Below are 17,765 nucleotides of genomic sequence, written 5' to 3'. Positions count from 1 at the left end.
TTTTGGCTGCTTAAGAACGGCAATTCGCTGAACAAAAGCTGAGCTAAAGCGTAATTGCTGCTTCAGCTTAATGGTTGAATAAAGACAAACTATAACCACAGAGAACCAGAGTTCGGACTGGAGCCCCAACCGTGTGTAAAAATACCAACCGTGATTTCAAAATAAACGACGCCATTTTTGCAACTTAGCTAAGAGCCACCAGATGTCATTACCGGTACTTTTATTTTTTCCATTTTTTTACACGCTCAGACGATAGTACCTTCAACGAATGAAAAATCCGCACAGGCCAAATTTATTTTCAGTTACTCAATCGGGTATTAAATTAATTGTATAGTTTTTCAGTTTTTGGCCTGTGCTTGTTTTTGTCGACTGGAAATTCACTACATCAAGACTAAATTGATTTTTTTTTATAATTTAGAGTAAATTTCGATGATGAACACAAATATAAAAATTCGTTCAGTATTCTTTTTTCTTTCACAATTTTTTTATCTCGGTGGGGTTGGTGAGCAATTGGCGCATGGTGTTATAGGATGTCGGTAATTAGTATAATAGAAGGGGGGAATATTTGAAGAATATATAAAATTTTTATATCAAGTTGCTTTTAAATGCCTATTGCTATTCCCTTAAATTCTTAGGATTCTTAGGTGTCCGGGTAACCTCCATGCAATTAGTTTGCTCTGTCTAAGAGGCCAAATTCGATATTAAGAAGCTATTCCAATTTTCAGAAGTAGGTACTGAAGTTCTATCCTGGCAGAAATGACGCAATGTTTACATGCTAGGATTTCGCAATGTTCGAACAAAGATTGGTGGTGATACTTTCGATAAATAAGATTTGAAATGCTTCGCTGTGAGTGAAATTTGATTAAAAAAAATCTGATCCTAAACAAAAAGTGGAGTTTATCCATTGTATCATAAATGTCACTGAACTGACCTTCGAAACCGAATGTGCCATTGAACGCACTCGCGCTGAAGTGACAACTGTAGAAATCGAAGATGAGTTAGAATGTAGGTGAGAAGTGAGTTCAGGAGTCTAGGCGGGAAAATAAAAGCGAGATAGATTGTAAACAAAACAAAGATTGTGGAATTTCAATGCCAGTAGTATCGTTTGGTGATCCGAAGAAACTAAAGCTAATTAGTGCACAGTGGTTTTGTAGAAGTCAAATACTTACCCTAAATTTACATGCTAAGGTAGGCCTGTAATGAAATTTGAATAGCGTAACGTAGATTCTAACTCCTAAACTATTTTAATCCAGGCATTAGCGAGTACTTATAGTACGGAAGGGTGCGAAGTGAAACTGCGCAGGAAAATTGAACCCAGGTATGCTTGTACTTAGACATGAAAAGTGATGGTTCCTAATGTGCAACCGTTTAATTTAGGTTACAATACCACGAAGCAAAGCGATTTTGATTCAGGATCCCCAGATTGAACCAAACACGAACAAAGGTGAGAAATTCATAGAGAAAGTTTAGTTATATCTCTAACCAAAGTCTACTTAAGGTGTAGGGACTAGCGGAAGCGAAGAGCTGGAATCGAGGCAGAAGAATACGGTAGAAGCTCACTAAACGTAAGCAAACGAATTATAAGTTAGAATTTCCCTATTATAATTGTAATTCATATCGTAGGAATTTAAAACGTGTCCCGGTAGAGTTTCGTACGAATAAAGGGAACGTTACGAGTTTGGAAATTGAGCTTTATTGTTACCACAATCCGGAAGTAACAATTTTACATTTTAAATTCGTTTACGAAAATGTCCGATTCAGCCAGCACCGCAGCCACTGCTGCCCAAAAAGGTAAGAGCTTAGCGAGTAGTTCCCCTAAGGCGAAAAGTGATACCCCCCCTCAACTCAAGTCCGTTGCTCCTGGCCCTAACACTGAGAACGGCAAATCGAAACCAGGCACGACAAAAACCAAAAAGAAAACCTCTTCCGAAAAACAATACCCTATAGCCAATAACAATTCTAGCCATACTTCCTCCGCGAACACGGTCGTTAATGTCGGTCATAGTTGTGGAACCTGTAAGTCGGTCGATAACAGCCGGATGGTTCAGTGCGATGATTGTGATGGATGGAACCATTTTAGTTGTGTGGGAGTGAACCAAAGTGTGGAGAATAGAAAGTGGAATTGTGCACAGTGCCAGGCGAAGCAAAAGAAGAAGAAGACGGGTGCTACGAAGGTTGCCAGGAACACCGCTGCAGCGAAGAAGGTCGAAAAATCGAGGCCGGAGAAAACCAGCGACGGGAAGAAGAACAAGACTTCATCAGCGATGAAAGAGATGGGAGATTCTTTGCCGAGGAAACCCGTGGGAACCACGAAACCACCCAAAGCAGCATCTGTTAAGTCAGCGGGATCGAGAAGGTCGGCGAAAGCGCACCTGGAGCTGCAATTGCAGAAACTCGAAGCAGAACAGAAGCTGCTAGAAGAGAAAAAGAAGCTGATGGAGAAACACTTCAGCATTCTGGAGGAGTTGGTCGACCTGGAGGATGAAGAAGACGCCGATGAAGAGGAAGTGGACGCTGATACTAAGGTGCAGAACTGGTTAGGCGCCACTGGTGGAAGGCGCCAAGAAGAAGAAGAGGAATCTCCTAGTGCGGATGAAGAAGAAGAGTGCTCCGACGACGAAGAAGAGGAAGAAGGTGGAGAAATGGATTCCAGCGATGATTCCGAGGAGGAAACGGTGTCAGACAGCAGCGATGACTCTAGTGAGGACGAAAAGGGAGGAACTAACGAATCTAGCTTCAATCCGAAGGGTCGTTCTACGCCAGCAAAGAAAGGCGAAAACAGGCGAAAAGACGCAACCAGTAGCCGGTTAACTTGTAACCTGACGCGCAATCAGCTCGCCGCTCGCCACGTTGTCGCTAAGGACTTGCCTGCGTTCTCAGGGAATCCCGAGGAATGGCCGATGTTTTTCTCCACTTTTGAGAGCACGACCCGGATGTGCGGCTACACAGACGACGAAAACATGATTCGGCTGAGGAACTGCCTGAAGGGAGATGCGTTTGCTGCCGTTCGAAGTTTTCTTCTCCATCCGAAGACAGTGAACAGGGCGATGGATGCGCTCAAATTGAAGTTTGGACAGCCAAGGTTTATCATCGAATCTCTGAAAGAAAAGGTTCTTGCCATTCCACCGGTCGACCCTGAGTCGATGAACGCGATGGTCGATTTCGCGCTGGACGTCCAGAACCTGACGGTGACGATCGACGCCTGTGGTCGGAAGGAGCTCAAGCAGGATGCTTCGTTGCTGAACTCACTGGTTTCCAAGCTTCCGGGACCAATGCAACTACAGTGGGCGAAACACTCCAGAAGTATTCAGAAGGTTAACCTGAAGACATTCGGCAAATGGATTTACGAAATAGGCGAAGACGCCTGTCTGGTTTCGAAGCCGCGTCAGACCAAAGCATCGTCTCACAACCAGGAGCCACGCAGGAGAACTAAGGCATACGTGAATGCTCACGTTGAGCACCAGGGGGAGTACCACGCTCATTTGCCAGGAGGTAGTACATCATCAGCCGGTGCCAGAAGAGCCTACCCCACAGCGTGCATTGTCTGCAGGGGATCTTGTGCATCTCTCGCGAACTGCCAAGGCTTTCGGGAGTTGTCATACGATGGACGGTGGGCAATCACACGCGAAGCCAAGCTGTGCCGGAAATGCTTGAAGCGCCACAGAGGAGGATGTGTGTCCAGGAACTGCGGAGTCAACGGATGCACATGCAAACATCACCCATTGCTGCACAAGCAGCTAAACCCAGAGTCCGCGCCCATGCAGCCAAACTCAGAGTCTACGCCCATCCAGACTGGAGACAACGCGCAACGGGAAGAGCGGTCCTGTAACACTCACCTGTCCGGGTCCAGCGCTGTCCTGTTTCGCTATGTTCCAGTCGTGGTGCATGGAAACGGGATTGTGATTCAATGCTACGCCTTCTTGGATGACGGATCCTCGCTAACGCTTATGGACCAAGACCTAGCAGATGAGCTGAACCTAAAAGGAGAACTTCGTCCCTTGGGCCTCAAGTGGACTGGAGGCACATATCGAACAGAGGACAACAGTCAAATCGTCAGTTTAGATGTGTCCGGACTTAAAGGAAAGCGGTATCACCTGGAGGATGTAAGGACAGTGGAGGAGCTGCAACTTCCGTCTCAAACGCTCGACGTGACGCAGCTTCAGAGAGATAACCCCTATCTACGAGGAATTCCCGTAGATTCGTACACCGATGTCCGACCTCGTCTGCTAATCGGAGTGCAACACGCTAACGCGACGTTGGTCAGGAAGAGTCGAGAGGGCGAATCCGGACAACCGATTGCAGTTAAGACCAACCTGGGATGGACGATATACGGAGGAGTGCCGACGGGAGAGTCGCATAGTATGGTGCACTATACGTACCACGTTTACGCCTGTGACTACCAGATGCAAGATGATGCTGACGGGAAGCTGGATCGCGCGGTGAAGGACTTCTTCTCTCTTGAAAGTCTAGGAATAACAGCACCCACTAAGACGATGCGCTCCGCCGACGATGAGAGGGCCCTCAAGCTGTTACGTGAGCTAACCAAATTCGAAGGCGAGAGATATACAACCGGCCTGCTCTGGCGATACAACATCACGCATCTGCCAGACAGCAAACCGATGGCGCTGAAGCGGTTCTTGAATCTCGAGCGACGCATGGCGAAAGATCCGGAGCTGAGGGGAGTACTGCAACAGAAACTGGCTGATTACGTCACCAAGGGCTATGTTCGGAAGCTTACGAAGGAGGAACTGGAGGAAAACCACGAGCGTGTCTGGTACTTACCAGTCTTTCCGGTCATCAACCCCAATAAGCCAGGAAAAGTTCGACTCGTCTGGGACGCCGCAGCAACAACGCATGAAGTTTCGCTGAACTCTTTACTACTCACGGGACCGGATCTGACCACTCCGCTTGTTTCCGTGCTTTTCAAATTTCGCGAACATCGATTCGGTATTTGTGGCGACATCAGGGAGATGTTCCACCAGGTTGGAATTAGAGACGAAGACCAGCATAGCCAGCGATTTCTGTGGCGAGATGAGAGAGAGCTAGGTGAACCCAGTGTTTACGTTATGCAGGTGATGACGTTCGGGGCGTGCTGTTCTCCATCAAGTGCACAGTACGTGAAGAACATGAACGCGGAACGTTTCAACGAGCAATTCCCAGCAGCCTCTGCGGCCATAGTGCAGTGTACGTATGTCGACGACATGTTGTGTAGCACAGAGACCGAAGAGGAGGCGATTGAGTTGGCGAAGACTGTTTGGGACATCAACAATCGAGGCGGGTTTGAAATCCGCAATTGGATGTCCAACTCCGTTGGCATACTATCAGCGCTTCGTGGAGATTCCTGTGCAGAGAAAAGCCTCGACCTGTCATCCAGCCTAGCGACCGAGAAGGTATTGGGGATGTGGTGGTGTACTAAGACCGACTGTTTCACTTACAAAATCAACTGGGATCGGCTAGGACGTGAGCTGCTGGAAGGCAATCGTTGCCCTACGAAACGTGAGGTACTCCGCACCCTGATGACCATCTACGATCCTCTAGGTCTCATCGCGCACTTCCTAATGTTTCTCAAGGTACTGCTACAGGAGATCTGGCGGACCCGAGTAGGCTGGGACGAAAACATCGACGATAAGTGCTTCGAAAAGTGGCGAAAATGGCTGCATCTTCTTCCGGACGTTGAGAACGTCAGTATCCCACGGTGCTACAGGATGTCTTCATCGCTTGGTCATCACACTGAGATCCAGATGCACACCTTTGTCGACGCGAGCGAAAATGGCACGGCAGCAGCTGTCTATCTCCGATTCGTGGAAGGCGAAAACATCGAATGCAGTCTCGTCACCGCTAAGAGTCGTGTAGCACCACTCAAGTATCTCTCGATTCCGAGGCTCGAACTTCAGGCGGCAGTAATTGGAGCCAGATTAGCTGCGTTTGTGATGCAGGGACTATCGATCAAGGTTGCCCGTCGAGTTTTTTGGTCAGACTCCCGCAACGTTATCGCCTGGATACGTGCCGACCACCGCAAATACAACGCATTCGTCGCCGCGAGAGTCAGCGAAATCCTAGATCTCACGAGCGTATCGAGCTGGAAGTGGGTCCCAACGAAGTGGAACGTAGCGGACGAAGGCACGAAGTGGCAGTGTCAACCCTCTCTGACGAACGACAGCAGATGGTTCAAAGCACCAGAATTCCTGTGGCAAGCAGAAAAAGAATGGCCAGATACCCCGGAAAAACTGACGGAACCGGTGGAAGAGATGCGAGCGTGCGTCAACGCGCACTTCCCAACGGAAAGCGAGATCATCCCAGTTAAAGACTTCTCAACCTGGAGACGATTGGTCAACACAACCGCCTACGTTTTCCGATATCTACGCCAGCTTCGACCAAAGAAATTCACCCGCACCATCGAAATCCTTTCGAGCGAGGAGATACACCAAGCTGAAGAATACCTTCTCCGCACAGCACAGCAAGACGTCTTCCGAACCGAGCTCAACATTCTCCGACGCGACGACCGCAACGCAACGATTCCCAAGCAAAGTCAGCTGTACAAGCTCAACCCGTTTATCGATGAAAGAGGATTGCTGCGCATGCACGGGAGAACTGGAGCGTGCAAGTTCCTTGCAGTGGAAATCGCCAACCCTATCATCCTTCCGCGCGACCATCCGATAACGAATCTCATCGTTGAAAGCTACCACCAGAAGTTCCATCATCAAAACCACGAGTCAGTCATCAACGAAGTTCGCCAGAAATACTGCATCAGTTGTCTACGCAGAGTATACGCCAAGGTCAGGTCCAACTGTCAACGCTGCAAGCTGCGGGAAGCTCGTCCGCGTCCTCCAGCAATGGCTGACCTACCAAAGTGTCGACTAGCAGCTTTCGTTCGACCGTTTACACACACCGGCATCGATTATTTTGGACCGATGGAAGTGGCTATAGGGAGAAGGGTTGAAAAAAGGTGGGGGGTTCTATTGACTTGTCTCACTATTCGCGGGGTCTACCTTGATTTAGCTAGCTCTTTAACAACAAGCTCGTGCATAATGGTAATCCGCAACTTCATTGTGCGACGAGGAACACCTTCCGTTTTCTACAGCGACAGGGGGACTAACTTTATCGGAGCCGATCGAGAGTTGAAGCAAGCCCTGCAGGACGTCGACCAGCAAAAGATAGCTCAGGAGTTTGTTTCGGCGACAACCACTTGGTGTTTTAATCCACCGGCAGCTCCCCATATGGGGGGGAGCTGGGAACGACTCGTGCAGTCCGTCAAGCGCACCTTAGTGGAACTGCAGCTACCCCATCGCCCGAAGGAGGAAGAACTGAGGAGTGCTCTTGTCGAGATTGAAGGCATCATCAACGCACGGCCGCTTACCCATGTACCCATCGAAGACGAGGCCGCACCAGCGCTCACACCGAACCATTGGTTGCTGGGCAGTTCCGACGGATTCAAACCATGGACCGAACTGGAAGTCAACTCCATCGCTTTGAGTCGAGGTTGGCATCTATCGCAGCAGATCGCGAACCACTTCTGGAAAAGATGGCTGCGGGAGTACCTGCCGGAGATCACCAGGCGTTCCAAGTGGCATCAGAACGTACCACCGATCAAAGAGGGTGACATCGTGGTCATCGTCGACTCCGAGCTACCAAGGAATTGCTGGCCCAAGGGACGAGTTATCGGAACGGTAAACCGAGACGGGCAGGTGCGTACCGTAACAATAAAGACGGCGAAAGTGATGAAATGATGCTACTGTGCACCCCTTGTCACTACATTAAGTTAAGCGTGTTCATCGTTTTTGGCTGCACTGCCGCGAGCTGACTCGATGAGCGTATGTGTGTTAGTTGTAAGTTTGCCGTTCTCCCGAATATACGTTTTTTATACTTTGCGCTGTGCGTTTTATTTCCCCGGATAAAACAGTTTTCCGATAGTGTCACTTTCCGTTCGCCCAACGTCGATTCCACTACGCACCTGTCCGCCTTGTGTCTAACAGGTTATGGGCCCAGTGGAGGTTTTCCGGAAGTGACTTTTTTGTGTTCGGAATTGTCGCGCAAGTGTTTTTTCGTTCGGACGCTGGCCGCCATTTTGTGAAATTCAAATTGCGGTGCGGGAGAAATTTTGCTTCGTGGTTTTTTTGTTTGCCGGTGTGCGGTTACGTGTATCCCGTGGCAACAATGGAAGCAATCAGCAAATTTGAAAAGTTGAACAACCAGAACTGGTCGTCCTGGAAGTTCAGGATGGAAATGCTCTTGACAAGGGAGGGACTTTTCCATGTGGTAGAAGAGCCGAAGCCGGAGCCAGTATCGGCAAAGTGGTCACAGGATGACAAGAGGGCTCGAGCGACAATGGGGCTCTGCATTGAGGAAAACCAGTACAGCTTGGTTAAGGCATCCCCGTCGGCTCGTGACTTCTGGGAGTGTTTGCGGAGGTATCACGAGAAGTGCTCCGTGACCTCCAGAGTGTCGTTACTGAAGAAACTGTGCAATCTGAATCTGAGGGAAGGTGGCGATTTAGAATCGCACCTGTTTGAAGTGGAAGAGCTTTTTGATAGATTGCAAAGTGCCGGGCAGGATCTGGAAGACTCGCTCAAAATTGCAATGATTTTGCGGAGCTTGCCAGATTCGTACAGTGGGCTGGTGACAGCGCTGGAGGGTCGACCGGACGGGGATTTAACAGTGAAATTTAGTGAAATCCAAACTGTTGGATGAATATGAGCGCAGGAAAGAACGCTCAGGTGGTTTTTCTGGAGAAGCGAAAGCGCTGAAGAGCGGTGCAAATCCGCGAAGAGCCGGTGGGAGCAAACCGGAAGTGGAATGTTTTCAGTGCCGGAAAAAGGGTCATTTCAAACGAAATTGCCCAGATTTGAGGAAGAAAATAAACAAAAGTGAGCCTTCGAAGGCTAAGGTAGCTGTGGAGCGGAATGCTAGTGCAGTGTTGTTTATGGCCGGAAGAAAAATCCCAAATTGTTGTGTGATTGATAGTGGCGCCAGCAGCCATATGTGGAATGTGAGAGAAGTGTTTACGTCGCTCAACGAAGAGAGTGCCCAGGAAATTATTCTAGCGGATGGTTCGGTGGTAAAGTCAGCCGGATGTGGTACAGTGGAGGTGACTGGTGTTGACGGCTGCGGTGGGACAGTTACGATTACTCTCGAAGATGTCCTGTATGTTCCTTCATTAACCACTAGTTTGCTGTCAGTGTCAAAACTGGCATCAAAGAACTTTGAAGTGTTTTTTAATCGAAATGATTGTGACATTTGTGACCAATCAGGCAAAGTAGTTGTGAAGGGAATAAGGTCAGGCAGTTTGTATCACCTGAAGTTGATTGAGACTGTACAAAAGTGTGAAAGTAAGCAGCACAATGAACTTTGTCAACACCAGTGGCACCGAAGATTTGGACACCGAGATCCGACATCCGTTGATAGAATAGCAAAAGAAAAAATGGCTGCTGGCATGAAAGTGAAAGATTGCGGAATAAGAATGGTTTGCGAAACCTGCGTCGAGGGAAAGTTGTCGAGGACGCCGATTCCAAAATCGGCAGAACGGAAGTCAACGAAGGTGCTGGATTTGGTGCACACCGATTTGTGCGGGCCGATGCAGACATCGACACCCAGCGGCAACCGATATTTGATGACCGTAATCGACGACTACAGCAGGTATACGGTCGTGTATCTCCTCGCCAGAAAGTCGGACGCCACCGACAAGATTAATGAGTACGTCAGGTATGTAGAAACCCTATTTGATAGAAAGCCGCGTATTGTCCGCTCCGATGGTGGTGGAGAATACGACAATAAGAGGCTACAAGCATTTTTTGCTGAGGAAGGTATAAAAGCTCAATTTACTACCGCATATACGCCTCAGCAAAATGGCGTTGCGGAAAGGAAGAATAGATATCTCCAAGAAATGGCAACAACGATGCTTCTTGACGCGAATCTCGATAAAAAGTATTGGGGCGAGGCTGTTATCACCGCAAACTATTTACAAAATAGGCTACTTTCACGAGCGATCGATTCGACCCCTTTTGAAAAATGGTTTGGAAGGAAACCGAATGTTGGTCACCTGCGGGTTTTTGGGTCGAAGGCGTGGGTTCACATACCAGATGTTAAGCGAGGAAAATTTGACAGTAAGGCTCAGAAGTTAACATTTATAGGCTACTCAGGGCAGCACAAAGGTTACAAATTTGTCGATTTGGAAACAGAGAAAGTAACTATCAGTCGCGATGCCAAGTTCTTAGAGTTTGGTTGTCCAAAAGAACAAAATCCTGACACACCACAGATAGAGACAGAAACATTGGTTCCTCTGACAGGTTCCGATTGTGACCAGACGCAGATCCCAACAGGAGAGTCGGAGAGATACGCCGAACTCGACGATTCGGATGGAGATCAAAGTGAGGAGGAGCAGTTTTTTGAATTTAGCCCCGATTCAGCGTCAGAAGATCCATTGAGCGTTAAGTTAGAGCCTGATGAAATTGTCAAAGAAGTCCCTGGTAGCCGTAACTCTAGAAACCGAAAGTTGCCTGGTTATTTGTCAGATTTTGTAGTGGGTGTGGCCTCTCAAGCAGTTGTGGAACCGGTAACGTTTACCGAAGCAACAAAGTGTCCCGAGCGTGATGCTTGGAAGATCGCGATGGAAGATGAGCTAAAGTCTCATAAGGACAACAACACGTGGGAACTAGTGGACCTCCCACCTGGAAAGAAGGTTGTCGGTAGTCGCTGGGTGTATAAGGCGAAGACGAACGAGTCTGGCGAGGTGGCAAGATACAAGGCGCGTCTTGTGGCTCAAGGCCAGACACAGCGGTACGGGGTTGATTTCGACGAGGTGTTTGCTCCGGTAATTCGCCATGCTACTCTGAGGACGCTTTTGGCCGTGGCTAGCAGAGACAAACTTGTACTCAAGCACCTAGACGTCCGTACTGCGTACTTGTACGGTGAGATCAACGAAGAAATCTACATGCGCCAGCCACCAGGATATGCGGTACGTGGACAGGAGGAGAAAGTGTGTCGTTTACGCAGAAGTATTTATGGTCTCCGCCAGTCCGCGCGGTGCTGGAACAAGAAGCTGTCGAATGTTCTGGCGAAGATGGAGTTCAAACCTAGTTCCACCGATCCGTGCTTGTTCACTGCCGTGAGGAATTCCCGTAAAGTCTACTTGATTGTCTATGTAGATGATATTTTGGTTGGATGTGCCAGTGAGGAGGAGATAGCCCAAGTTTACGAAGAGCTCATTACACATTTCGATATCAAGTGTTTGGGCGAAGCAAAGTATTTTCTGGGCTTGGAAGTAGCGAAAGACTCGGAAGGAATCTTCAGTTTGGGAGTGCAATCGTACATCGAGCGCTTGGTCGTTGCGTTCGGAATGAAAGATGCGAAGGTTGCCCGGACCCCAATGGACCAAGGTTTCTACAAGGATACGACCGACAGCAAGAAGTTTAAGGACATTACATTATATCGAAGCCTCGTTGGCGCTTTGATGTACGTCGCCGTATGTGCCCGACCCGACATCGCCGCCTCTGCGGCTGCGTTGGGCAGAAAGTTCAGTGGTCCCACGGAGAAAGATTGGACTGCCGCAAAACGTGTGGTACGCTACCTTAAGGGAACTGCTGGTTGGAGGTTGAAACTCGGCGGTGTCAACGATGGAAGTTTCGAGGCGTTCTCCGATGCTGACTGGGCTGGTGATCCAGATTCCCGTAAATCAACGACTGGATTTGTGGTTTACTTCGCTGGAGCTGCCGTCTCTTGGGCGAGCCGACGGCAATCGTGTGTCAGCCTCTCGTCCATGGAAGCGGAGTATGTGGCACTAGCGGAAACGTGCCAGGAAGTCTTGTGGATGCAGCGCTTGCTCGAAGACCTTGGTGAACAACGAGCGGGGCCCACCACAGTGCACGAAGACAACCAAGGGTGCTTGGCTTTCGTGCAATCAGAACGAACCAGCCGAAGATCGAAGCATATCAACACGAAGGAATGTTTCATACGCGACTTGTGTGAACGAGGAGTAGTAAAGCTGCAGTATTGCCCCACAGACGAAATGAGGGCAGACATATTCACCAAGCCGTTGGGAAAGGTGAAGCACCAGAAGTTTGCTGAGCTGATCGGTCTTCGAAGTAACGAAGGGGCACACGTAGAGGAGGAGTGATGAAATGATGCTACTGTGCACCCCTTGTCACTACATTAAGTTAAGCGTGTTCATCGTTTTTGGCTGCACTGCCGCGAGCTGACTCGATGAGCGTATGTGTGTTAGTTGTAAGTTTGCCGTTCTCCCGAATATACGTTTTTTATACTTTGCGCTGTGCGTTTTATTTCCCCGGATAAAACAGTTTTCCGATAGTGTCACTTTCCGTTCGCCCAACGTCGATTCCACTACGCACCTGTCCGCCTTGTGTCTAACAGAAAGGTGTCTACGAGAGACCGGCTGTAAAGGTTGCAGTGATAGACGTGAGAGCTAAGGAGGAGTTTGCTGACTCAGAGGCGGAGTCAGCAAACTAGGGGGGAGTGTCACTGAACTGACCTTCGAAACCGAATGTGCCATTGAACGCACTCGCGCTGAAGTGACAACTGTAGAAATCGAAGATGAGTTAGAATGTAGGTGAGAAGTGAGTTCAGGAGTCTAGGCGGGAAAATAAAAGCGAGATAGATTGTAAACAAAACAAAGATTGTGGAATTTCAATGCCAGTAGTATCGTTTGGTGATCCGAAGAAACTAAAGCTAATTAGTGCACAGTGGTTTTGTAGAAGTCAAATACTTACCCTAAATTTACATGCTAAGGTAGCCCCGCATAAATGAGGATTGTTACCAAACGATTTTCTGAATAGTCAAACGACGATTTGATGAAGCGTAAAAAAACTTTTAGCAAACGATAGTTGAAATCGTAAAATAAATTACTTGAATCGTGAATTCCGAATTGACTTTATTTTAAATATGTTGTTAGGTTATGTAACTGTTAAAAACTGTTAAAATCGTTGTATGGAAAAACTATTCTACTTACAGTTAGGTTAAGATCCAAAATCTGCTTATTGAAAACGTATCCCATTCATCGAACTATAACTGTTATAGTTTTTCTTAATGTTCTGCTATAACGAAATGTTTACAGAAATGGTTTTTAACGATCTGTCATAGCGTTCTTCCAACTTTATTCAGACTTTCCTCTAAACCGTACGTCTAATAAAGCACGCATACATGCATAAATTTTTTGTTTTCCTTTTGCTAAATGAAAACACGGAATCTAAGGTTTTGAAAACAACACTTTTTATTGATTTTTTCGTTGTGTTTTCACAATTTCAAACATCACATACAATATTAATACCATATCCTCGTGGAAAGGCAATTGGCAATGTAGGGCCATTTAATACACTCCCGGTGCGAGAAATGCGATGATGGTTGAGATCCGATTGGTTCCATTGCAAAGTTCCTTTTCTTTTGGAATATTCTGCACGCGAGGCCAACGGGGCTGGTCGAAGGAGCTTTAAACACCACCAGCCGGGCTGGACCGGCCGGACGCACTTGATTGATTCGTTGCTGGAATGCAAAATTTCCCCCCAGCGGGGCGAGTTTTCAGCCGCCATTTCCTCGATGTGTAGTCGATGGGTTTCTGAAAATGAAATAGGTACGCGAGATACGGTGAAAACAACTGAAAATAATGGAAATTTATACAACTCACCTAATGTTTTGCAATTTATGTTTCGCGGTTTATAGATTTTACACCATACTTTTGGGGATGAATTTATCAAATCGAGCAAAACCGGACGGCTAAAATGCATCGCGATTCCGAATTCCCGAGCGTAAACTTTTCGTCTGTGGACAGTGGTGCCAGGCAAATCGATTCTTTCAGAACAAAGTATTTTAATTTGTTCGCTACCCAAGTAACCATAAGCACTAAAGCTTTGCATTTTTATAGCTTTACACCAGCATTCAAAGGCTAAATTACACTATATCAGCACATCAAGTGCAATTTTGCATTACAACAGCCCTTCGAGTGCTATGCTGCATCATGTTAGAATTATACCACTCTTTTAAAATGCAACTTGCATTCTATCAGCTTTGCCCAATGCTTTTGAAATGCAACATTGCTCTAAATCAGAATAACAAATGCTATATTTTCTAAGCATTAAATTGGCATCACACAAGCTTGCTTTAATGCTTTTAAGCACTATGTAAGCACTACAGTGGCATTAGGCCAAAGCACATTAGCATTGATTGATGCTGAATCAATGCAAATTCAGGGCACCGGTTGCTAGAAATTTGATTCAAATAGGTCTTTTTTTTTCAAAGATTTAACGCGGACCTGATAGGTTCATAGGCAGAGTCAATGTCAAATGTCAGAGCCACATATGTCATGAGTTCGATTCCAGGTCATTTTCAGCTGAGAAATAAAAAAAATATCATGTAGAAAATTCAATCCGAGAGATCTCCTCAATATGCATAAGCGAATATAAAAATAATTACAAATTTAGTATCATGGCCGAAAAATGAACCGAACAAAAATCCAAAATATTTTTTTTCGCATGGTCGAACCTCATTCGAACGCCATTTGCATTTTCCCAGCATTTTGCCCGCCAACCTTGTAGCATCAATCAATGCTATAACAGTGCTTTTATAGGGTTATACCAGTTTCTGCACTAATGCAGCAGTTAATTTCGCCAAACCTGGCTCACAGAGCTAAAATGATGCACAGAATCAAGCACTATAGCTGACGCTAGAGCAGAGTTGATGCTAGATTTTAGTGCTTATGGTTACTTGGGTAATTTCATCGACATGTTATATCTCTATGATCATATAAGAACCATAAAAAAATTTTTACTCCAGATATTGAGATCATGTTCTTACATATGATTCATGCTTACATATTTAATTAGATCTATCTCTTTTGAATATAAAATAATATACATATATTTACAATTTATTATTATCAAATTCAAACTTGAGTTTTATGATATCAAATCATTTCATGATAAATTTATGAAATAAAAACAAACAAGCAAACATGATCTTTGCCTTTTTTCTGAAATATTTTCATACATTTCAAAAGTAGCTTGGTCCGTTCACGCATAACCTTGGGCGGGATTATGGAAAGATTCATAATTTCACCCCTTATTTTAATCAGAGGTAGGAGGTAGTTATCAAAATATACATATTTTACATAAAAAGAAATGAAAAAAAGAAATGTTTTTTAACTTAAGTTTGTAGGGTTTAAAAGACCGCTTGACATCTCTATATAATTTATTGATAAATGTAATACGTTAAACTCAATTCATAGGACGTTGAATCAGCTGAGCTAAAACTTGAAATTTGGATTCATTGGACCGTCTTGAACTTATAATGCTGCTTGGTATTTATATTCTTAATTTAATGAAAATGTTTTATATAGATATTCTCATAAATGTATGCTGATTTTGGGCAAAATCACCTGGCAGCTCTGATCTGCATTTCGGCCAATTTTTGACGTAAGTTATGGACGCTATGGGTAACGGTTCGAGATCAATTTTACATTATAGAGAAATTGAAGTAAATCGTTCATATTATTTATCCACCGTACCAGATACCATCACTTTTCCACATGAACGTTCGTGTTTCGTTCTTATCGTTGTCGATCTAAGGTTTAATTTAATAGCTACGTTTACAAAGACAGTCACTTTTTCTGAAGCTGTTGATGTATCGTAAATACTGTTTGAGATATAGTTTTTTAGTATGCGGGAGGCCTGTAATGAAATTTGAATAGCGTAACGTAGATTCTAACTCCTAAACTATTTTAATCCAGGCATTAGCGAGTACTTATAGTACGGAAGGGTGCGAAGTGAAACTGCGCAGGAAAATTGAACCCAGGTATGCTTGTACTTAGACATGAAAAGTGATGGTTCCTAATGTGCAACCGTTTAATTTAGGTTACAATACCACGAAGCAAAGCGATTTTGATTCAGGATCCCCAGATTGAACCAAACACGAACAAAGGTGAGAAATTCATAGAGAAAGTTTAGTTATATCTCTAACCAAAGTCTACTTAAGGTGTAGGGACTAGCGGAAGCGAAGAGCTGGAATCGAGGCAGAAGAATACGGTAGAAGCTCACTAAACGTAAGCAAACGAATTATAAGTTAGAATTTCCCTATTATAATTGTAATTCATATCGTAGGAATTTAAAACGTGTCCCGGTAGAGTTTCGTACGAATAAAGGGAACGTTACGAGTTTGGAAATTGAGCTTTATTGTTACCACAATCCGGAAGTAACAATTTTACAATAAATTAACACATCATACAGAAATCCTGCGGCAAATGTTGACTGAACTATTTTTTTTAATTATAATTCATGTTAAAACAGACACATAATTAAAATCTTATATGAACTTTCTCCTCTAACAACTAAATAATGGTTGCTTTTTTTTTTAAACAGAATCAGTGGCTCAATACAAAACGAGCACCAAATGAGGCAACATTGCCAAAAGAAAAAGATATCGTTTAAAGAGCATATCTGCTGCAAATTTCATTATGTTGCTTTTTCTGCACCCCAACAAAAAGAAAACTAGCTGAGCTCTGTTTTGGTGCGACCTGGAAGTAAATTTTGGATTATTTATGTTCTGAGTGTTCTCAACTGTTGACAAAAAAAATCGACAACAACAGCTGAGTCACTTAGCTAAGAGCCTGATGGTGCTGTTTTTAGGCCAATTTTAACGGTTTTAAAATGGCCGACGATTCAAATTCTTACACACGGATTCGACACATATTTGTTCGGGGCCCGTTCTCTGGTTCTCTGTGCTATAACCATGTTTCAGCGTTTAAAGAAGTCTCAGTGCAGCCAATGAAAGGAGTTGAAGAGTTTCTTCCATAACACTATTTCAGCCTTTGTTCAACCATTCGCTACCATTGGAACTTGACAGACTGTGAACTGTGGTAAAATTGCCCTGCATGATGGCGACTTGATTGGAATGAGAGGGGAATTTTTGTTTTCTTTATGCAATGAGATTTTTTTTATGATTTCTCATTTAGCTTAATTTTGAAATAAAGAATAAATTTCCTCACAAATTTTATTTTTGGTGCCCAAAACTGAAAAAAGATCATTTCTCTCACACTTATTTTAAAAAAAAATATTCGGTTGAGAGGCATGCCCAATAAACATTTTGGCTGCTTAAGAACGGCAATTCGCTGAACAAAAGCTGAGCTAAAGCGTAATTGCTGCTTCAGCTTAATGGTTGAATAAAGACAAACTATAACCATGTTTCAGCGTTTAAAGAAAGTGCAGCCAATGAAAGGAGTAGAAGAGTTGCTTCCATAACACTATTTCAGCCTTTGTTCAACCATTCGCTACCATTGGAACTTGACAGACTGTGAACTGTGGTAAAATTGCCCTGCATGATGGCGGCTTGATTGGAATGAGAGGGGAATTTTTGTTTTCTTTATGCAATGAGATTTTTTTTTATGATTCCTCATTTAGCTTAATTTTGAAAGAAAGAATAAATTTCCTCACAAACTTTATTTTTGGTACCCAAAACTGAAAAAAAAGATCATTTCTCTCACACTTATTTTAAAAAAAAATATTCGGTTGAGAGGCATGTTGGTCGCTTAAGATCGACAAATTTTCATCGCGCCGCAGACTTCATGATTGGTTCTGCGTACTGCGGCATGCGACCAACAAGCCGGAGGTTTAAAAGTCGGGGCAGTTGCAACGAAAAAAAACAACACAGAGGGGAAAAAAGTGGGTGCGAAACATCTGACAAACAGACATTTGACTTTTTTTGTTTGATGATCCGTCAATTGACGTTTAATGACGTTTGCTGAATAACTTCTCCAGATCAAGATGATTAAA

General features: G+C 44.9%; 1 protein-coding gene and 1 long non-coding RNA gene across 2 annotated transcripts; one reads left to right on the top strand and one right to left on the bottom strand.

The window, feature by feature from the left end:
* Positions 1-2,039: 2,039 nt before the first annotated feature.
* On the top strand, positions 2,040-7,727 carry LOC129752889 (uncharacterized). The gene has a single exon (XM_055748676.1). It carries the CDS (start codon positions 2,040-2,042, stop codon positions 7,725-7,727), a length of 5,688 nt encoding a protein of 1,895 aa, XP_055604651.1.
* A 5,469-nt stretch (positions 7,728-13,196) lies between these two features.
* On the bottom strand, positions 13,197-13,776 carry LOC129750512 (uncharacterized). Its single transcript, XR_008738390.1, has 2 exons — positions 13,631-13,776; positions 13,197-13,561 (listed from the first exon to the last, which is right to left on the bottom strand). It is a non-coding gene; the product is annotated as an uncharacterized LOC129750512 (long non-coding RNA).
* Positions 13,777-17,765: the final 3,989 nt, after the last annotated feature.

The sequence above is a fragment of the Uranotaenia lowii genome, chromosome 3 (genome assembly GCF_029784155.1).
Source record: "Uranotaenia lowii strain MFRU-FL chromosome 3, ASM2978415v1, whole genome shotgun sequence".
Lineage (NCBI taxonomy): Eukaryota > Metazoa > Arthropoda > Insecta > Diptera > Culicidae > Uranotaenia > Uranotaenia lowii.
This window is presented reverse-complemented; position numbering and strand designations above follow the sequence as displayed.

Bases quoted from the DNA above. Each gene is read 5' to 3' on its own strand.
- LOC129752889 (XM_055748676.1), top strand. From the start codon at position 2,040: ATGGTTCAGTGCGATGATTGTGATGGATGGAACCATTTTAGTTGTGTG.